General features: G+C 47.4%; 1 protein-coding gene across 2 annotated transcripts in view; it reads right to left on the reverse strand.

Moving 5' to 3' along the window:
• Fim (plastin-2 fimbrin) overlaps nt 1–23,746 on the reverse strand; it is an 89,967-nt gene that overhangs the window by 25,835 nt on the left and 40,386 nt on the right. Inside the window, exon 1 of one of the 2 annotated variants that reach the window (XM_075882982.1) lies at nt 17,323–17,467. The exons of the other annotated variant lie outside the window; for it this stretch is intronic. Coding sequence (XP_075739097.1) covers nt 17,323–17,427 — 105 coding nt within the window. The 5' untranslated portion in view covers nt 17,428–17,467. Of the gene's footprint in view, nt 1–17,322; nt 17,468–23,746 lie in introns of those variants that run through there. 2 annotated transcript variants of the gene reach the window in all.

Here is a 23,746-nt window from a genome sequence, read left to right on the forward strand (position 1 = left end):
TTCGAAGATTCGGCAGTCTCTAGTCTTTCGAAAGTGACTACGTACGAAGGGTTGTATTCATGTATGTAATCCTCCATTGTTCGCGCGCGGGATCAAATCGTTCAATGAAGGCCACGCTTTCTGTACATTCTCGTTGCGTATGTACGCTATGAAATATTGTTGCACGCGCGTTCAAAGGCATGCGCCCGTCTCGCTGACAGCTGGCGGTACTCGAAACGCAAGCCAAAAAATAACAAAAGCAGCCAATAGGAACACACATCACGCGTCTTCCCTCTTCGGAAAGACAGCGGGCTACTCTATATAGTATAGAGTACAAACAATAGCGTACCCACTTTTTTTCTTCTTCCCTTGGGAGAATGAGAGCGAGCAATGAAGTACCGGAAGTATGCGCTGAGCCCCAACAATGGACACCATTTTATGTTGCGCGAGGGCGAGACGGCATGCGTGCCAACGGGCACGTGACATCGGTGTCGACGTGTCCGCGCGAAGACTCGTTCGCTGCCGGCTCTTGCGGTTTTTGCTTTTCTCTGTCCGCCAAACACACAATCCACTAGGAGCCGATGTACGATCGCCGACTATCCAGCAGCCGTTGGTCTCCTTTCTGACGCGAGAGCATTGTGCTTCCTTTCTTTTTGCGCATGCACATTTTCCTGAGCACGCGAAACCTTAAGACGACGCGGAAGAGTCAACGTTCTCCCAAAGAGCGGGTGTGTGTGTTCGGGAAGCATTGTGCCGACACGGCCAAAGTTCGAAGCACGCAGGAAGATGCGACTTAGAATTACGTCGCGCAACCAGCCTTGACAAGAGGTCAGCAGTGCATACGCTCAACGCGTGACTCCCGTGGCGTCAATACCACGCAACGCATACTTTAGTAGCGCAAGTTCAAAAAAGAGAACCGAAAAAGGACAGTAAACGTAGACGCAACACTCAACTCATTGAAATAATAAAACGGGCCATTCTCCAGAGCAACAAAACAAAGCATATTTATTTACGTTTTGGGGCACCTATGGATCCCTTCTTCACAATAAAGGTGGCGCAAAAGGGTGTGACTAGTAAAGCGACGCTAAAGGCAACTACAAAATCGACGTTGATTGTTGAAATAGTGGTCCAGAAACCTGGTAGTGTTACTTTTGTGTCAAGGAAAGGCCTATTTTGAAATAAAATCACGTTTTAGTGGTCCGCATCGAGTTAGCGCACTTCAATTTACCCGCCTCAAGAAGCGGACCAACCGGACCGTCTCACGTTACTGTTGCCGTGTACAAGTTGCCCGGCTTTATTGAGCTAGTAGCGGAAGACTCAAAGCAGAGGGAGCTATAGGAGGCAACAACGGCCATTGATCAATTTCCCGCTATTGGCTACGAGATTGCAGACGTTTTTGGTTCAACTGCACCCCGCTAGATGGCACCACCTGTCCGATGTAACACGCAAAAATTTAGTTTTTGGACCACTCGCATCCTTCCTCATAGTAACGCCCAGCGGTTCTTTTTTCCATGAATCAAACAGAAACGAAGAAGCGGCATTTTATTGTGTCTCTTGATGCACGGAAAGCACTCCATTTAGTGCAGTTAGACATTACTAGTGATGAATTGTAGGCGGTCCGTCTGATGTCATTGGGATCATTTTGAAAATGTCCTACTGCGGCGCTTGTGTTTTTGTACATTTACCTTAATTTCTCGGTAAGTAGGCCACTGTTGATAATGTTGTCATTTTAGACGTTGTCATACATTGAGCTTTCACTGTGACGTAAGTGGTTATTTGACTTTAGTGTCCCTTTAATGTGTCGAGTGGCGCACGTATATCTCGGGGAAATTACCCTGCGTCCAGTTAACAGCCTTTTAAAGACTATAGTACCCCGACGTCAAAATTCGCAACCCGTATAACCACTTTCTAAGCGACCAGCCACTACATCTGGTTTCTGCATTCATACGTGCCAACATTCTAAATAAAAAATAAATATTACGCATATTTTCGGCAACATCAGTACAAGGTCATTAGGTAGTGTGTTAGTTTATTTCTAAAATGTATACATATTTATTTATAATGAGCGCATTTCTTATTACGCGACACTGGCAATGCAACGTTGTGACGTCAATTTTCTCAAGCAGAACGTCAAATAAACGTTTTATTCTTTCATCGACTTTCGATGACCTTTGCCATTGAAGCAGGCAGATACGCCACCAATTTTTTAGTCGTATGAATTTGCAAATTCTAAATGTAGCCGTGTCGATAGGCCCCTCAATGTCGTGGTTGTGCTCGCAGAATCCCAGTCGATGGTTTAGTTATCAGCCAATAGATGTTGTGCCAAAGCGTTCAAGCTTCGACACAGAACTCATAGTTGGAAGAGTGGCACGTGTATCTGCTCTCCTTATGTTTCTGTTTCACTGCAAACTTTGTGAGGCTGCAATATGTTCAGGAGACACCTACTCACTCAAAGTATCGCTCAAAGTATCACGCAAGAAAATGACTTTTGCCAAGACTTTGAGGCTTGTTTCCTGGTACTTTTTAGTCAAAATGCGCTTGTTCGCCGCAGTTAGGTAGACTCCCAGAGGTGGTCCAAAAATAAAACGGAACCCGCCGCGCTTAAAACCAACCGCGTGCTTTGGTGTTTCGATCATTTGTTGTGGTCGACACAGACAGGCTTCAATCAGATTGCGCAATACTCCCTCGCAACTTCATATGGCTCGAAGCACAGCGCACTTGAAATAGCGCCATATCACGGACAAAAAGGTCAGTCTGAAGGCAGCCCTCTTTCTTGACTTGGGGGTCCGGTAGCGGCACTTGCACGTCAGCGTCCGTCTGCCCTGGTGTCTCTAGTATTTCATAGGACACGTAAAAAATGCGAGTGGCCGAGATTTGTTCCGGCCCGTTACGCTATTCCCGCAGCACACAATCTTTGAATTACCTCAATTTTCCTTCGTTATCATGACAGTTCAGTGTCCCTTATTTTAATTAAAGCTTTGCTCACATTTACGTACGCAATATAAATCAGCTTGAACCAGAGTCACACGATTCCGATTTTAGAAGACTATGAATACATAGAAAACGGAAGTGAGTGCTGGACCAGAAATGCATGGAATAAAAACAATTTCGTGTCAGTCAGTGCTCATAACCACTAACAGCAATGACGGGAGTCTTTCAAAAAACATAGGCGCCTGATGAAGCAGTCATGTGAAACCATGCGGAAATACCACGGCCAAGACTCCGCTAACTGGGCCGAACCTCCTCCTCATCTGCGCGTATACTTGCATCGCATACAGGCCGAGAGATCACAGCGTCGCAAAATACTTCCTCGACGCATGTCGCCGCAAAATATGTACACGCGACGACAATGCACTTGTATTCGCGCAATGGCGTGACGTCTGTCGGATGCACCCGCGCTAACACACCAACTCTTTTCCCTTCTTTTTACATGCACCAATTTTTAAACGCCATGTCCTCTTTGGCGGACCCTCTATTAATGCGACAGCGTTGAAGAGCTCGTTTCGCAGAAATTCCGGTGTCGGAGTCGTTGGTTGTGAGCGAAAAATCAATCTATTAGGCGTGACCAAAAAACGAAGAACGATGCGAATAAAATAAATGATGAAAAACCCTGGAGCAGAGCGGGGACCGAACCAGGGTTGTCTGGGTCTGAGTGGGAATCGAACCCAGGTCATTTGCGTGGCACGCGGATGTTCTACCAGTGCACACGGCCACATCTCTGCTTGAGAAAACAGTAAAAATCCGGTACCTCACTACAAAAGGCGCACACGATACTGCACCTATTCCTTTTTGGGCACGCATAATGGTGCATAGCAAATCCGAAAAATGTTTCATGCACTAAGGGTTTGAAATACGCACTAGGAACAGGATGTCGCTATCGCGTTCGACTCCTAAATGTAAAACTTTAGGGTCCCCTAATTTGTTTTACAAGAGTAAAAAAAGGGGCCTACATACATCCACAGCCTCACGCCGAAAAGCTTCCTAACAAAGTTCTCAACTGATTCATTCTATCCAATCAAATGTAGCCAAATATTTTTCCAAATGGAAATGGACGGGGATTGATATTATGTGCGCGCATATATATGCCAATACACAATGTAAAAAAAATTGGGAGGGGGGCTGCAGCCCCAATGCACCGACACAGTTGGTTTCATATCAATTCGGCAACTGGGTATACGACATTCAATTTTTGACGTCAAATATGAACCGGTTCCGAAGACTGTGCAGCCAAGTCAACCATAAACTCATTTTGGAGAGCTTACAGCCAGTTTGAGATATTCAACTGAGCTTATAGATCTGATCACACAGTCATTCCTACTCGCTTTGGCAACGCTACAGCAGATCAAAGATCTCGTATACCTACGATTCGTCCAATGCATAGCCCGCCACGTAGGTCTGATCTGACCAGACTGGCCTCAACTCCACTTTGCTCTGAGTAAACAAAAGAGTAGAAGTACAGTGCGCCGCGGTGATGATGCGTGTTTTAATGGCACACGGGCCAGGAGCGGCCTATGAGAGCGTTATGACCGATAACATGGTGTATACGGCCAACGCCTTTTTTGCTTCTGTTGAAAATTCAGTGTCAACCCGCCATGTTAAGTGCGCGCTGTCATTACGCATGCGCAGGGTTCTTAGTTTCCTATCACATCCTTAATCTTTCTACTTATGTGCATGCGAGGAATAAACGTTTTTTGGATTGTTCTCAGCTGACACGCAATCTTCCACGTGTTTTCATGACGGCAGCTATGCTGCCACCGCTATGTTACAGTGGCGACGAGCTAAGCGAACAACCAGGAACCCGAAGCTGAGCATTCAGCCACAGCCGTATACCGCTGACAACGATGGCCTCATACATGCTTCCGAACTTCGAAGATGCCCCAGATAAGTGGAAGCCTTACCTCGTCAAAGTGGAGACGTATTTTGAAGCTAATGCTGTTTCAAATTCTGCTAAGAAGAGGGCACTTCTAGTAGCTGCACTACCTCAACGGCCCAAATCCTGCTGGGGAGGATAGCACCTGCAAATCCCAATGCCTTAAGTCATGGTGAACTAGTCAAAGTGCTAAATCACAACTATGACTTAAGGCGCAATGAAATCGCAGAAAGCTTCTAGTTTTTCAGCCGCTGTCAGCAACAGGGGTTATCCATTCACGATTTCGTCGTCGCAATTCGACGCATCGCTAACAATTGCATATACGGAGATTCCCTGAACAGACTACTTAAAGACCAAATTGTCTGTGGTGTGCGTTCGAGTGCTGCGCAGAAGCAACTTCTGACAAAGAAAGGGATAACTCTAGATAAAGCAGAGCCGATAGCAAGGCCGCTGAAACTGGACAATGTCTGTAGACCTGTTCTTAAAGTAGAAGCGCGTCGCAAGCTGATATTGCGATCAACCATGGAGAGCTAGGAGCGTTTGAAGTGTGGAAAATGTACTTCTTGACATGATGGCAACAGCTGCGGACGGAAGAGCGTTACGCTTGGGGCCTGAGGGGTCACCCGGCTAAAACGTGTCGCAGCCGCACTGGCAAAGATGCGGCCGCCCCTCAGCAAGTCCCTCACGCGACAGGTTGCAGTAGAAAAGGCTAGTTCAGAAGAAGACAGCAGTGCTCAAATCTGGACATTAGCTTCAGTGCGGGAAAATTCTGTTGAGCCGCCAATAAGACGAACGCAAAATTGGGGAGGCGTGAACTTGTCCATGGAAGTCGATACAGGCTCACCGGTTTGCGTCATATCACGACAGCTTTTCGAAAAGCATCGCAAATGCTGGCCAAGTTTGAAGCCTTCGCACATAAAGCTATCCTGCTAAAGTGGAAGGTTGCCGGTGATGTGCGAACAGCAACTTTGTGTGAGATACCACGAACTCTGCTGTTGACTGTGGTCTTGCGGTTCTCGACTGCCCCGGACCAAGCTTGTGCGGCCGAGACCTGCTAATCCTTCTGGAACAAGCTGGCGCTCCGGTAGTGACCGTCACACACGAAAACAAAGCGACAGCACCACAAACAAAGCACCACAGCATTAAAGTCCTACGTCACACCTACAAGGATGTTATTTCAGAAACATTGGGCTTGATCAAAGGACCGCCAGCCAGCCTCCTGCTGAAGGACGACGGGGCTCCCAAATTCTGTAAGGCAAGACCTATTCATACACTTTACGTGACAAAGTATCGGAAGAACTTGATCGGTTAGTGTCGCTAGGAATAATATTACCATCAAGCATTCTAACTGGGCGACACCCACTGTGCCCGTTCTGAAGAAGGACGGCTCGGTCAGAATATGTGGAGACTTTAAAACTACTCTCAATCCTGCTTGTGCCACACAACAGCAGCCACTTCTAGTTATTCAAGACATTTTTGCGTCATTAAGAGTTGGCCAGTGGTGCAGTACGCTCTACTTGCGAGACGTACATAGCAAAGTAGTTCTGAACGAGGATTCACGAAAACTTCGCGTTATTAACACTCGCGAGGGCCTGCTTTGTTACAATATAGGCCCCCTTTTTGGCATTTCTACCGCTCCAGCCACGTTTCAAAGAAAGATATACGATCATCCCTTGCCTGCTAGGCGTTAAGGCTTACTTAGATGACGTCCTCGTCTCTGAAACTGTTAGCGATTGCAGAGCACGATTGAAAAATGTGTTGGAACGATTCAGAAAACATAGGGCAAAGCTCAGGTATTATAAGTGTAAGTTTACGACGCCATTGATCTCTTATTTTAGACATTGCATTGATCAAGCCGGCCTTCACCCAACTGAGAAGAATGTAGATGCTATCGTTAATGCGCCAAAAAGTCCCGAAGACCTAAATGAGCTGCGTTCTAATATTGGGAAGAAAACAATTTATTCAAAGTTTTTGCCGAACAAGTCAGATACACTGTTTTGACTGCACCAGTTGGACATAACGCGCGATGACAGTGGAAGTCATCACAGGAATCTGCATTCCGCAAGACAAAGCAGTGTCATTAAGATGCAAGGGTTCTGGTGCATTTTGATCCATGGAGACAACTGAATTTGGAATTCGATGCGTCCTCTAGTGAAACAGGCGCCGTTTTTTTTTTTTTTCACGCAATTACAGGCGCTTGCAGGCCAGCCGGATTCCGGTCAAGAACCCTGACAAAAGCCGAAAGGAATTATTCCTAATTAGAACGAGAAGCACTGGCACTGGCTTATAGAAGTTTCTAAATTCCGAGATTATCTCCTAGGTCGAGAGTTCGTCCTGGTTACCGACCACCAGCCACTTCTGGAACTGTTGAGACACGACCGCCAGACGCCTGCAATGGCCGCAGCTCGCATCCAACGTTGGGCACTCTACCACGGAGGTTACCGTTACAAGCTTGAGTATGCCCCAGGAAGGCAGGTACTGAATGCGGATGCGTTAAACAGTCTGCAGCTGAGGGGCCAAGATTCCGTCACAGAACCTGTACCTGAAGAGTATAGACGCTTTCAAGGTCTGGAGCGTTGTACCCCAGAAAACTTCCAGTCACCTAATTTACCAGCTCTTAACGTCGAAATGGAAAGTACGTTTTCAAGTTCCTTTTAAATAAAAAAAAGTCACTATTTATATTTTCAAATAAAGTGAACGTGCGTAAAGCTCAAGAGAATCTGTTATAATTTTATGCAGCTCAGAACACTTATTTGAATATATTGTATCAAATATAAAAAAAAAGTGCTGCAAATCAGCGAGCTATATTCTAAAGCTCTTCTTGCCCACCGACGCTATTTTGGAACATCGGAGGACGATACCAGATGTCATCAAGGGGCTGTGTTTGTAAACAATGAAAAGGCCTGTATTTTTTATTGAATGATATGTGGAGTTTAACGTCCCAAAGTTATCGCGATGCATGTGTCCTCCGACCAACATGACTGAAACATGGCGCTATTTCACGTGACCTTCGCGTACGATTCTTCGCAGTACGACACCACTGGTTATTCACTCTTTTATTTGCTCTATAGCCGTGATGCGACGTTACCACTCGACACCCTACTTCCGACCACTACAACGCCGTCAACCGAATATGCACGCGACGCTATTGCTCGTGCCGACCACGCACGTCAAATCGCCCGCTCTAGACTTTCGGCTTCGCAAGCCACCCAAAAAGCCATCTACGACAGCCGGCATGTTGAAGTTCGCTTCTCACCCGGTTCTCTCGTTCTCCTGTGGTGCACAGTTCGTCGAGTTGGCTTATCGAGAAGCTGATGTCTCGCTACACGGGTCTTTACCGTATCATCCGCCAGGTACCAGACGTCACCTATTCCTGCATCTGAGACCACAAGCCTGCCTGCAACCACACCCAGTGATGTGCACGTAATCAGGCTAATAAAACCTTACCACCATGCAGCCTACTGAATATCGTAGTTAATTTTCCCCGAGACGGCGCTTTTACCGCCGGGGGAGGGGGTAATGGTACGTAGCTGACATATCAGCGGTCAGAAGACAACGATGAAGTGGTCTGTCGGTTGTGCGCGCTGTCCTCCATCTTAGTCGATGCTATACGCATCAGTGTGAATATAGATTCCGAAGAGAGACGCCTCGTGTCATTTTTACGTAACAATATGATTATGAGAGACGCCGTTGTGGAGGGCTCCATAAATTTCGACCACTTGGGGTTCTTTGCAGGCACCCAAATCTGAACACACGGCCCTACAGCATTTTCGCCACCATCGAAAATGCAGCCGCCACAGCCGGGATCCTATCCCGCGACCTACGGGTCCGCAGCTGAGTACGCTAGCCACTAGACAAGCGCGGCGGGGCTATTATTTTTTTTTTTTTTTGAATAGCCTAAATGAAGACAGTCACAACACGCGAGGTGAAGGAGCTCATCGCCAATTACTTCTATCACGAGTAATACAAAACGTCTTGCACGGTTGGCTGAAAGGCACAGTAGATCTTGACACTTCCCTGGTTCCTTTTGCGAATCACGAGTTGGAGCTGTCTCTGGCACATGAACCCGTCTATGGGGAAATTGTGTCGTCATACTTGCGGCAGCGTTTGTTACATATACTGCAAGAGACTCATCAAGGCTCCTCGGAAATGAAAACAATGGAGCGATCGTTGTTTTTGTGGCCATGAATAGACCACGACATAGAGTTAACAGCAGCGCAATGCACAAATTGCATTGATGATTTGCTTATGCCTACAGCGCCCCCCCCCCCCCCCTTTAATCTAGCCGGATACGGAAGAGAACTGGTCGCATGTTCACGTCGACTTTGCAGGGCCGATAGAAGGTAAAATGGTTCTAGTGACAGTGGATTCTCATACGAAATGGGTAAAAGCGGTGCCACTAAAACAGGCTACTTCGACAACCACAATCATCTGCTTCCGTGACATATTTAGCCGCTTCGGGATACTAAGAACCCCAGTTCCTGATAATGGAACGAAGGGATTGCAACGTGTGCTCCCAAAAGCAACATTGCGCATTTAAGAACCACCACTTTTGATCCACAGACAAGTGAAGCGGTGGAATAGGCAGTCAGGACAATCAAGGACGGTCTTCGGAAGATGAAAGGCGAAAAGCTCGAGCATAACCTTACGCGTTGGCAGCTCAATTAGAGAAAGACTCCACAGAAAGCCGGACGGTCGCCATCAGAAATGCTGCTCGCATACCAGATACAGTCGCGGCTGGACACCTACTTCACTGCAGCGGCAGCGCCCATTTATAAAAAGGAAAGTGACGAGTTGTTGCCGCCAACTGACTGTGATGTGCATGTCCGCAACTACTGATCAATGGATGCCAAGACGAGTGACAGCACCATCAGGAGGGCGCATGGTCACAGTAGAGACTCCTCAAGCGACGTGAAGCGTCACATAGATCAAGTGCCTACTCGTAGAGGATTTTCGCAGGACGAACCCCCCTGGACCGATCCAGCCCTACCAGCAAAGACGATACACTGGGCGCGTCGCAACTTGACCTGCAGTCAACCGCGAACCCCGACGAAACTGTGGAAGCGTCATCCCCAGAAACGTGCCCAGTCACCGACCAGCATGACCCTGCTGCAGTCCCAACACCGCTGGCACCTGGGACAAATCGACAAACCGCGCAACCGCTCCGGCGCTCTACAAGCACACGCAGGCTAGTGCACCGTTTTTAAGAAGGAAGAAATGTAAATGCGGTGTCAATCCACCCCTTACGTACGAGCTGTCATTGCGCATGCGCCAAGTTCTTTTTTTTTTTCAGTAGAAAGAATCTAAAAAACTCCCAAGCATTTCCCCGAGGGTGAACATGGTTAAGTGCGAATGCACGGGGTGATGCTATGAGGGGGAGTAAAGTTAAAATCCGTTGGTGACGCTGATATCGGTGTCAGTAACCCGCCTTATATCCAGATGGTAGCGTTGCCTCCGGGACATCCATCGCACGACCCGCTCTCGACGGGAGACAGATAAAGCCCCTAGATCTAGAAAGTAGCGACACTCTCCTCCGCGCGCGCGTTTTCCTCCTCAATTCTCCTCGGATTTCTCCCCTCTCCCGGCCGGCGCGGTGCGCACGGCACGCTGAACCCTCCACTGGCTCGCTGCAGCCGCATTAGATTCAATGCGCGCGCTTGTTTAATCGGCTCCTTGAAGCATTATACGAGAATATGTCCCTTAAGAAAGAGTCGTGACGAAAGTAGGCTTCCCATAGAACATTATGGCAGACATATTTTTTAAGACGATTCGATAAATACGAGCGGAAGCGCTTCGAAAAAATGGGCATACCAGCTGGCGGCTTAGCGGTTTACCTTTCCGTCGCCGCTTCGGCTGTCTGTAACGCGGATGTGTATTAAGCGCATGTAATGTAGGCAGCACATTGTATAGACGAGAACTTGATAAGTGCTGCAGTGTCGCTTTGTAAAATTCATGTTGTGTTGGCGAAAAGCAAGCATAGAAGTCACCGTGCGTGCCTGGCTTCCGTCACGATGAAACGACGAGATATTGCATTCCATTAACTTTGGGACTTACCTCAGTCTGTTAAAGAAAAGCAAAACCCACCGCTCAGATGGAAGCTTCTAAGACTATGTTACGCTATAATTAACTCACAGAATTCAGGATGTAAAGTTTATCAGAAGAGAGCCATTACGAAAAGCGCGTACGTGGCTCTTTCTTTATATGAGCATACACGCATAATACATACATATACCAGATACGTAACTTTGCTTCCGTGCGTATGGCTATTTACTTTACGGCTGCTGCCAAGATATCATTGAGCGGTTGTTAATTGACTTATTAAGACGAAAGCCTTAGCTGCCTCATCAAACGCGGAACACACACACACGCACCGGCGCGAATACATAGACAAACGCACGCACACACGTCCGCACAAGCACATACACACGCGCGAATACAGACGTACAGAAACGCGCGAACACACAGGCGCACACATACACACACACATAAGCGCGCATATGCAGTCGCATACATACACACACGCATACACGCAGGCGCACACATGCACACACATAAACGCACACCCGCACGCACACACACACACACACACACACACACACACACACACACACACACATGCGTAGGAATTACACACGTTAATTTACAAATTACACACATTAAGAAAACTAACGCACGCGCTAAAACACAAGAAAACTATCTCAGGGCCCAGAGAATTACAAAAAAAGCTCAGCGACTCATTCAGACCCAGCTATATCCATATTTATATGTGCTCGCTATTAAACTGAACGGAGAGTCCAGCGATGCAAAGAGCATTAAAATCTTCGTACGACTTTATCTAGAGATTTAACGAAATCGGTAACACTAACCTCGCAAAGAACGACGTGTTTAGAAGGGGCGAAGTCCTTTCTCCCGATGTTGTGGATCCACTGCTTTCTGCGCACGGCATTCCTATTCCTATCTCCTCGGGGGATATAAAATAATCTTACTCCTTTCTCTGACCTGCTGCTGCACTGATACGTGCAACAGCCAGGCATTGCCACGAAAAATGAAGCTCACGATTCTACGCAAAAAAAAAAAAAAAAACACGTTCAGAGCGGCAGGGCTGGCGTGGCGCCTGGAGGGTTCATGGCGTGCGTGATTGACGAAAAGCGCGCGAAGTTTGCTTGCGCGCGCTCTTCGTGACGTCAGGGTCATCTGACTGGGCGGTATCGCCCGCCGCAGCCATTCAGCGCTTGGGATGCGCGGGCTCCGCGAAAGAGGGGGTGAAAAAAGAGGAGGTTGCCGGCGCGCCGAGAGAGTGCCGGCGTGGATAAAGGAGCGTCGCTACTTTCCAACATCTAGGGGCTTTAGAGACAGAGAGAAGGCGGGCGCGCGAGAGAGAGGGGTGCGCGCGCAGCTGCAGCGAGCGAGGAGAGCGGAGGAGCGAGCGAAGGGGGACGGGGACTATCAGCGTCGCGTCCGTGGCTTATTCGGTAGAGCGTCGCGCTGCGGCCCGCCAAGTCCTCTTTCTTTTAAAGATAGAGAGAAGACTGCGGACGCCGCTGACGGCGGTGGATGGTTTGGGGTCGCTTATAAAGTGTATTCACACTTCAAATCCCTAGTTCATTCTCGGGTTTCGGCACCACAATGTAAAGAAAAACTATCCATCGGCGAAGGAACAAGACCCAACGCCGTTCATGGTATCAACTTTTCTTGCAGTGCTCGCCTGCACGCGTTTATTACTACATCTTTTTCTACATTTCCTATTGCATCCTTCCCTTTTCCACTTTTATACATGCGAGCAATAAACGCTTTTTGGGTTGTTCGCAGCTGACACGCAATCTTCAACGTCTCCGTGTTTTCATGACGGCCACTATGTTGGTTTCTTTCAATGCCAGTGCAAACAGCGCTTCTAAACGGAAGCCGTCGGTCCGCTTTAGTTCAGGGAGTGGTCGTGATACGCTGCTGCGTGAGGGGTAGCCTTGCCTCAGTCACACGTGCTTCCGAGCACTTTTCCCCAGATATGCAATAGACGTGTTTCTCACTTCGATATCATACGTCCGTGAAATTTGTTCCTTCGTTCCCCTTCTTAGTAACTCGAAGCAACACCGCCGCCGCATCACAGCGCAGCACATGTTACGTTGCAGTGACGCTTCCCCCTTGGTTGGCCGCATAGCGCCACGAACGGCGACAAGCTGTATAATAACACGGTATACTTTACATAGGCAGAGTGACCGCCAATATTTTCAACACAAGGAATGCGAGACGCCGCTCCAAGAATCTGTACACAACTTAACAAAAAATTACTTCATATGGTTTCCGTGAAAGGAAATCATATGAAGGCCTCTCTCCCCCACGGCCGCAAAGCCCCACGACTGCATAAGGGGTTCTCTCCCCTACGACCGGGAAGCACACGCGAAGGCTAGGCGATGGGCGAACGCAGGAAAGGATTGAGGAGAGGGTATGCATGGTGAACGGCGGGATCGGGCGCATCTGGCTGGCATTGATTGCATAGAGGAGGCACTGTTACGGCGTATGATGGTGTACATTGCTGTAAGGAGACCTATAGAGATACGTGCAGTATAAATGCGTACATATAGCACAGTGGCATGCAGTGTTGCCCACGGATCAATGAATGACAACAAGGACTGCGACGCCAGTATGACTTATTAGGGCTATTTTTCGTATGTTCAATATATAGTATTAACCACCACATGTAACCCACGCATCACAGCTCAATCGACGCATTCCATCGCCAAAATAGAAAGCAAAAAACGTTTCGTCTCCAACAACACCGACTGAACCACTTATATCACGCCCCATCGCATTCGATGAGATCAAACGTTCCTAGCGAGAGCTACCTGCCAATTTCATTAAGGCGTGACATTTTATGCCGCCAAAGCCAGGAATAGACAACCAGGCCCTAACTTCTTGATGGTGTTGTAAAACGGTAAAAGTTTGAGATTGATCACACAGGCAGTGGTCATTCGTTTGGTTTATGGGGTTTAATGTCAAAAAAACGATTCCGGCTATCAAGGACGCCGTATTTAAGGCATCCGGATTACATCGACCGCCTTGGCCTATATAAGTGAAGTGGGATGGCACAGAACAGGGGCCTCCAGGCATTTCACCTCCATCGAAACGGAGACGCGGCTTGGATTCTCTGAGGTCGAACTCGCTTCTTTCGGTTCAGCTACAGTCCAGCACCACTGGCGTATCCACGTAGGTAGGGGGACCTAAAAATTTTCAGTTTTGCATGGGCGTATATAGGCACACGCAAATAGAAAAACACGCACGAACATATCTAAGCACGGTTAAGCGTTCCTCCCACCCATAAAATATTTGTGGCCGGGCCCCTGTGGAGCATACACTGTGCAACCACTCCAACACCTGACCTGTTGAGGCGTTATACGTTTAACGGCACGCCGGCCTGAATTTCGCAAGAGACTCCAAGTAATATTCTTAGCAATGCGATGCATGTTGTGAACGACGAAATGTAGATACGGCCATATATAGGGCTAAAAACGGGTCCGCTCTGGAATGTGCAACCCATAAAAATAAATGTAATTACAGCGCGACGTCCCACGGACATAAATACACATGTGTTACGCAAGAACGACATAGTAAAGCAAGATAAAGCCGGCATCCAAACTGTCTTACCAGAACCATTACGCAAGCGCCCCAGGTCACAAACTCCATGCGGTTACTATCATGCTTTGGGACTTGTCGCTCGAGTTGGTACACCTTCACGGAATGCATACGCTGCGCGAACTAATGACCACATAGCACAGACCGGAGAACTAACACTGAATTGAAAGTTGAAAGGCAACATTTTGTTCCCCATGTTCCGCATAAGAGTACGTAAACTAAAAGAAAGCACTCGCATTACTGCCCGTACGGCGCTCACAGCACACCACCATTTATGATTCTCTTAACGCAAAGTAACAGTTTTCGGAGGTCCCTAGGCCACTATTTCACGTAATCATATACGGGAGTGCGGCCGGGGAACTTTCGAACACACCTGAGCATCCAAGTAGCGTCCATTGAAAAACTTATCTAGCTGTTCTGCGAAGGATTAAGAAGTACACACCATGCGCCATCTTTCTTAATGATGAGCGCTGCTAAGGTGCACTATGGTGAGCAGTATGAGCTGGAATAGCTCAGAATTATGCACTACATTAGAATAATCATGATAGGTGGTGTGTTCCAAGCTATCCACAAGCAGAGATGTGTTTGTTTCATGTGCTTACATCTGGTGTCGTGAAATGAAACTTTTTTGCAAGCCTATTTCTTTTTAGTTCGGACCATTCATTGGTTTACGCCATCGATACTTTATTTATCATGCTTTGCCATCGCAGCAGCAGCTTTTCCTAGGAAGGCGCACTCAAATTCACACCTCCGATGAAAAGTCGTTGCTTTATATTTCTTGTCAGTTTCTTTAGCGTTTTTTTCCGTTTTGTCGTTGTTCGTACCCTTTTTCCTTGTCTGCACGCGTAACTTTTTCAACCACAAACACCTGCACCAACTTAGCTGAACTTTCCTGTTTGAAATATCCCTTCTCATCACAACTAGATCTGCACAACTCCCAGATCACCTAAAGTAGTTGCTTAGTCATGTTGGTACGCCATATTGCACACCAGACAAAGAAGGACACATACAGAGCACTTTATGTGTCTTTCTTTGTCTGGTTTCTCGCTCGCGCACCGTTTCCTACCAATATCCCACATCATGCTATAGGAAATGAACCAGTACGTCTTATCTCCAGGAATAATTTTTTTTTTCAGAAACACTTCGATCGAATTCACAAATTGTATATGTGACGCACGTCACGTGTACTCACGTAAATATGCGGTAGAAGTCGGAGGCAAAACAACAGGCTCCAGCAGCAACAAAGGCGCGACGTCACAGGAGCTTAGTTAGATTAGAAAGGTTAATTTCGAACACCATACGCAAATTTCCGCATTTGCGTTTCGCGCCAGTGCGCATTCGTCATAAGCTAATCTCTTGCCGGCTCCTGGTAAAGAAGCTCTGACACAAAATTGAAAAGGCGAAATAATGAGCGAGATCGAGAGACATACAATACATCTAAATATCAAGGGCAAATATAGCCTACAAGAAATCTAAAATCCATTTTATTGTGCATACTACGCGATTGAGCGAGATGCGGAGCCCCTCGCGAACCCGAGATCAACGCGGCGGGATTTTAAGCAAACCTACTTCACGAGTTTGTGTTGTCTGTTGGCTTGGCACATGCCTGGCGCTTGCACTCCATTCGATTTCTTCCTTCGTATCTGCGACTGAGCGTGTTCTGGCTGTGCCAGCAGTCAGTGCGGCGCCCGCTTGCCCCAACCATGTCATGGTTTTGTGTGGCCACGTGGCCAGCTGAGGTTACGTTGCTACCGGGACCGCTTCTGCCCAGCTCGGTGCTCTATAAAACCGAAGTTAACGATGGGCGCTCTAAAAACGTCCCTATACATATAACTGGGGCACTCGCGCAAACAAGTTTCGAGTCCATCGTCTTAAGTGCGTCGTAAGCTATCTGTTGAAACAAAAAATGCGCAAAATTTGTGTCGGCGCTCCTCTAAGTAACGAATGCTAATGCTAGGCCCGCAAGCTTCATGTACAGTAGGCTGAAACTCTCGATTCAGCGCCTTAACTGAAGGCAAAGAACCTTACGCACCGTTGCACAGATCAGGTGCAACGCTGTAAAGGCTAGGGAGATTTTTGCAGTCGATGCGTTCACACTGAAAAATATTTAAATGTTGTTACAAGCCAGAACACATTTTCCTTTTAGTTTTTAGGCTCGGAAATAAATGAGCATGTTTTATAACTCGCAAGTAGACGAACTCCGATATACAGTTGTTACAACAGGGCTGTATCAGTTATCTTTCCGTTCCTTGGTATTTTGATTTCGAGATGTCGCGAGGAGTGATGTGGAGGGTCGTGCTCCACACGCGCGCGCGTTTACGACAAGAGCTGACCACGTAACGCGCGGAGTGATAAGTTTCTGTCACCGAATTTTTAGCACACCTTCCACAGCGTTGCACCTGATGTTTCGAACAGCGTACAGCGTAAGCAAAGAACGAAGCCGTGCTTGCGTTCTTTTGTAAAGCGGTTAGCGTTCTTTAGTATACAATCAGCGTTGATTGATTGATATGTGGGGTTTAACGTCCCAAAACCACCATATGATTATGAGAGACGCGTAGTGGAGGGCTTCGGAAATTTCGACCACCTGGGGTTCTTTAACGTGCACCCAAATCTGAGCACACGGGCCTATAACGTTTCCGCCTCCATCGGAAATGCAGCCACCGCAGCCGGGATTTGAACCCGCGACCTGCGGGTCAGCAGCCGAGTACCTTAGCCACTAGACCACCGCGGCGGGGCATACATACAATCAGCGTTCTTCCCCTGCGTACTTCCGGCGGTTAGCGAACATTAAAGGTCGCTTCACGCAACCACGCTAAATCTCTGACACCCTACTGACACGCACTAACCAGGGCTTGGCGCAAGGTCTCCACCGCGACGTTCCCCGAAGGCCATAGCTGCTCTGCACCGGGTCCCTCGTTCGGCTGATCCTCCCACAAATGCGATGACGTCATCGCGGTAGCGACGCACAATGGTGACGCACTAGTTATTTGCCGCACATCTCTTGGCGGCCACACTCACACCGAATGATGATGGTGATGATGGAGGCCATATGAATGGCTCACACCCAGTCTGGGATTTTGGCCGAAGCCTGGTTAATTTCACTGTTGATGTGGACCTCGGTATGATGGCTCACATTCACTACCGGGTACTAGCGAAGCACAGTGGGTGGTTTTTACCGTTAGGTTCCACAAGTTCATCCTAGGAGACGCTCTGTAAGTAATTTCGTACACCTTTTTCTGCTCTTTGTATCATCTATAAAGCTCAGAAAAAGCAAAATATGTTAAGTATTCGAAGAATTGAATGAACCTCCCACAATATGAACTTGTATCCCACGATTTTGCAGTATATTGTTGCATATTATCACTTTGCTGAAGTCACTAGCACATTACACGAGTTGTTCGACTCGACGCTTTCCGCGAGACACACGAAATATTTTTTCTAGCCATGTCTACCTGGAATGAGGACGTCACCCGCCTCTGGACCAAGAGAACGCGCGCCTGGTCACGAATAAAGTTCAATCATCTCTCCGTTTGCACAAATTGGTCATAAGTACAAAAAAATTGCATTATATGTCCCCGAAATTTCATTCTCATTCTGTTTATGCAGAAACAGAGCATCCATGACAGCAGGATCAATAGATATTTAATTACAACTCATTGTTGTAGCAGTAAAATGTAGTGTGCCTTGAAGTAACGTTGTGGCAGTTTAACACATTTGAATTCAATTGAATCTTTATTTCAGACATGTGTATATAAAAACATAGCTGCGCAAATGAAAAAAAAACGCTCAGTTGTTGCTTGACAAAGCTCTCTTCCCCCCCCCCCCTACACATCGGTAGAGCGGTACACACAGTGCAGAAACAGCACAGACATGAAAAAAAAAAACACTCAATAAGTAGAAACAAGCAAGCAAAACAAAGTGCACAATAAAAATGGGCACTAATACAAGTACACTATCTTCCCGGGTACATTCAATGAAAGTTGTGGTCCCAAAAAGAATTTGAAATGGCGGGCAATGCAAACATTAATTCAACAGGTCACGAAGAGAGCTGAAAGATTTCTCGTATCGAGGTGTGATGAAACCCGAGCTTACGGTTTCTATGAGCCGTAGCTACCTCTAGTTTAGGGGGACTTCATCATATGTGGCGTTTAAAATGGTTAAGATTAGCGCGCAGCTATCAATATTAATATACAAGTTTGAATAGCAAATGATGGACAGCCATGCTTATTTTAATTAAAAAAGTATTCTTTTATTCTCGGCAAAATTCTCTGAGTATTACCATGCCCCAATCGAATGAATGACCGATTCTGTTATTTTGAGGACCAGCTTTTGAGTAGGTCGTATGGTAGCATGACGTTTTTTCGAAATCGTGAAACGGCACCTGGATAAAACAAAGTGAAGAATCGTGTCCAGTCGGCCATCAACTTCTCCGTTGATGAAAAGCGAATCAACCTTTCTCTTCCAATCGACGTTCAGCTTTCACACTCAAAATACTAGTGCTTCTGACGAAACTTGGCAAGGATTGGACTCCATCGTCACATAGTCTGGCAGTAAATGTGCGTTTTGAATACTACTATTACTACTGCCGCCACTAATAATATTATTTGTAACAACAACAGCACTAATAATAATAATAATAATAATAATAATAATAATGATAATAATAATAAGTGGAGCTTTTCATGAAAACTACAATGTCATTATGGGAGACGCCGTAGTGGAGGGCTCCAGTAATTTCGACTATCTGGTGGCCTCGAACGTGCAGGACATCGCTCAGTACACAGGCACCACCAAAATGCGACCGCCGCGATCGGTATATCAAACCTGCGACTTTCGGATGAGCAGGCGCCATCTGCATTCTGATTCTGACTAACTGAATAACTTCATTTGGTCCTGAGGATGCGATGACCCCCTAAGGAACCTCGGGCCGCACCCACGACGGGACCAGGAGATGAAACTCAACGGCCTCGTCATGAAACCTTTGGACGGCCCAAAGTTGGTCGTCCTTGTGGGGAAGATTGTGAGGAGTGTATCTCGGTCCTTTTCTTTGGTTGGAGAATCATCATATGCGCGCAACGTATGTCAAATATTCGCGGATGCCATATAAAAAGACTGCTCTGTAAACGACGTCCACGCACGAGCCAAATACACTGAGCAGACGTCTCTTGACGGGCTCAACTCCGCCGACATAAAGGTCAAGTCAACACGGTGAAGGCGAAAAGAGGGCTCGAAATCCATCACCCCACGTAGGAGTGTCCGCCTGGCGCGGCTGCACGTTCTCGGGCCTTAATAGGATCGTCTCAAAGGCGTATAAGCTTTCTCCAAGCGAATGAAAATACCACTGGGTCTGGCGCACATTCCTAAGGACAAGCACATTTATTCATTGCTCTTACTGTCAGGGAGCCCCCGACGGCTCACTGGAGCCGGCACACATTAAGAAGCGACATGTCGATAATCACGCCACCCTTTTTGTTCCTTATGCCTAATAAACCGCAGTGACATTAAGGAATGTGTTAAGATTAAAGTTAGCCGCCGCGGTTGTTCTATGCGTTACGGCATGACGCTTCAATCAGCATGCGAATGGTGGGCAGTACACAAATTTGTCTAATCTTACTTCTTTCAGCCCCGTTTGGCTCCATGTGGCCCGGAGCCACTTTGTCGCACGATAAAGTTACATTCCGTCAATTTAAAGGGCACTAAAAAGAAAGCACTACTGGGTTTAGATCGATAAACTGCACTTTTAGAAATTGATGTCACCAGTTATACTGTGATTAGTTCATTATAAGCGGATTAAATCGAGGTTGAAGTTTCATTTCTAAATTTCGCGCCGAAATCTCCACGCGTGACGTAGCAAATTGCAAAATGTATTTTTTCGTATTTTCGCGACATTAGCTCCATGAAAATTTACGAAAGTACGTCTTCTAGGTATATGGCACCCAAAGATGATAATGTACTACATTTTTATACAATAGAAGCTATGCGGGACCCAACAGAATGTTTCAAAATTTACTACGTCACGTTGTTTGGTGCGGAAAACTCACAGTGGCGTCATTTCGTGCTTTTCCTCGCTTACCAAGTCTCAGGTAGGGATAAAAGTGGCGCTTTCAGGATTTTCAAGATGTACTTTACTAATACGCGAAAAATCTTATCACTCTTTCGAGTGTCTTCAAACTTTTTCAGGCCCACATATACAAGTTTGCTTACGAAGTTCCTTACGATCCAATATCTCATCCGGAACAACACTCGAAAACACAGCAATTAACAAAGTGACGAGTGCAATCCAAACATGAAGAATAGGCAAATACGCAACATTTCAATGATGGCTGAGCGATCGCACTGCCTGAGTTCCTCCAAGTAGACAGCGCAGGAAACTATGGGTTATAGTACTCCACTGTTGGCTCCAAAGTTTCCGGTTCCAGTTGACCAAGAAGAAGAGATGAGAAGGCTGCCTTCGCGTTTGTCATCTTAGGCGAATACGTAAAAAACCACGTGGATTCGTTTTTTCTGATGACGTGAGGTTCTCCTCGAAGAATTTCGCTAATAATAGCCGGAAATGCGGTGTAGATCGGAAATAAGAGGAAGCGTTGGGTACTATCGATTCCTGCAATAAATTAAAGCCCATCGGGAATTCTGTATCGAGAGCACTGTATACAATAAAGTCACGCACTCAACTTTCATAAGAATACGGAGCCACCGCGCCCGACAGTCGAATACGGGACTGGGCGCTTCGTAAGAGAGAATGAGAGAGAATAAACATTTATTAATAACAAATGACAGGTAATAATTATGACAGGTAGATTGCCACTATCCCTCAAGAGGAAGGTATATAACAGCTGTATCTTGCCGGTACTTAGCTACGGAGCAGAAACCTGGAGACTTACAAAGAGGGTTCAGCTTAAATTAAGGACGACGCAGCGAGCAATGCAAAGAAAAATGGTAGGTGTAACCTTAAAAGACAAGAAGAGAGCAGAGTGGATTAGGGAACAAACGGGGGTTAAGGATATCATAACTGAAATCAAGAAGAAGAAATGGACATGGGCAGGGCATGTAGCGCGTAGACAGGATAACCACTGGTCATTAAGGGTAACTGACTAGATTCCCAGAGAAGGGAAGCGGGTTAGGGGGAGACAGAAGGTTAGGTGGGCAGATGAGATTAAGAAGTTGGCGGGTATAAATTGGCAGCAGCAAGCACAGGACCGGGTTAACTGGCGGAACATGGGAGAGGCCTTTGTCCTGCAGTGGACGTAGTCAGGCTGATGATGATGATGATGATGATGATGATGATGATGATGATGAATAACAAATGCACACTGAGCCTTCTTTGGATGGGGCCCTCAGTCCAGGGCTCCATTGCCTTGCGCGACCCTGCGAGCCCGCTGGACCAGCTGCTGCTGTTCCTGCCGGCGTAAGCTGAGCAGTGCAGACTCCCAAGAGGAATGGGTGGGCTTGGGAATGGGAGGAACGCCCTGTGGGGCAAAGCATTCCCACGTGGAGTGGTACACCGTCGGTACGGATCCACAGAAGGGGCAGTAGGAGGGGTAGAGAGTCGGATGAAAGCGATTTAGCATATAAATGGAAGGAAATGAATTGGTCTGTAGTTGCCGCCAAGCGACAGCATCTGCTCTGTTAGGTGAAGGATGAGGGGGAGGATACGTATAACATCTCTGTCGATAGTACTCCAGCGTAGCGTTGTAGTTTACTGGTTTTGTCGATGCGTCGTCTGTATTAGATAGCTCTTCCAATGGAGCCCGGCCGGTCAGCTCTCGGGCAACCGCATGAACGCGTTCATTACCATAAGAGAGGCGTGTCCAGGAGTCCAGACGATACGCACAGGTCGTAATGCGGACGGTGAGACAGAAGAGAGGATATTGTGTGTATGTGCAGTCACAAGTCCTTGAGCGAAAGCACGGCAAGCAGCTTGTGAATCTGTTACAATAGTGACAGGGTAGTCCTGTGACAGTGTCGTAGCGTGAACAATTGCCAGAGCGAGAGCTCCCTCCTCTGCCAGACCACTGTCTGTAGTTCGAAGTGTGGCAGACGCCACAAGGGCGTCTGTGTCATCTGTCACGTCTAAACACATGGCTGACTTCTCTGCGTAGCGTGCTGCATCAGTGTAAAGTACTTGTAAGTCTGAGGTACCATCACCAAAGACGCGTGTCATAGCCTGAACTCGGGCACGTCGACGACCGGCGTGGCGGGAGGGATTCATATTGCGTGGAATCGAAGGCACTTTGATGAGTGCGCGGACAGTAGAAGCAAGTTTATGTCGCGGTACTTGTGCGGGTTTTTGAGGAATCGGGTAGCCAAGACGAGACAGGATGGCGCAGCCCTGACGGGTCTGCCTGAGCCGTTGGAGCTGACTGTTGTGCTTGGCCTCGATGAGTTCGGTTAAGGTGTTGAGGACTCCTAATTGAAGGAGGCGTTGTGTAGATGCGTGTGGAGGCAAGCCGATAGCCGCCTTCACAGCTGTCCGTAGAAGGAAGTCCATCTTTGTGATTTGAGCTAGCGTGAGATTGTAAAAGGGAAGATGATAGGTGAGCCGACTAACTATGAGTGCTTGTACTAAGCGGAGGACATCCTTCTCACAGAGGCCTCGGCCTCTCCTGCAATTGGTGATGCGTTGGGTCATGTGTGTAACTTGAGTCATCTGCTGAGCCAGAAGGTGTGTAGTGTGCGAGGCCTTGCCGTCGGACTGAAGGTAGAGGCCTAAAATGCGAATTCGTGGTACCAGAGGGATAGGATGGCCATCAAAAAACAGCGAAATGTCAGGAGAATCAGCGGTTTTGCGGCACCGCTTGTATACCAATAACAACTCCGACTTATCCACTGAGCACGTAAGGCTACCGGCAGCAGCATAGTCTTGTACCACAGACAGCTTCCTGTAGGGCGTCCTGAATGGTTCCGTCTGATCCTTTGGTTGCCCAAATTGTAATGTCATCTGCATAGATGGCATGCTGGATGTTGGGAACCTGTTGTAATTGGGAAGGGAGTTTAGCCATAGCCACGTTGAACAAAGTGGGCGAGAGAACCGAGCCCTGTGGTGTACCTCTGCCTGCGAGACGAATGACGTCCGAACGGAGGTCTTCAATCCCAATAGTGGCCGTGCGGTCAGAAAGAAAGGACCTGACGTAATTGTAGATACGTGAGCCACACTGAGATGAAGCGAGATTGTCAGGAATAAGGTCGTGGGAGACATTGTCAAAAGCGCCCTTCAGATCCAGGGCCAGAATAGCTCGGACCTGGTTTGAAGTGGGGCTATCCAACACGTCC

This window comes from Rhipicephalus microplus, unplaced genomic scaffold (genome assembly GCF_043290135.1).
Source record: "Rhipicephalus microplus isolate Deutch F79 unplaced genomic scaffold, USDA_Rmic scaffold_14, whole genome shotgun sequence".
In the NCBI taxonomy this organism is placed as follows: domain Eukaryota; kingdom Metazoa; phylum Arthropoda; class Arachnida; order Ixodida; family Ixodidae; genus Rhipicephalus; species Rhipicephalus microplus.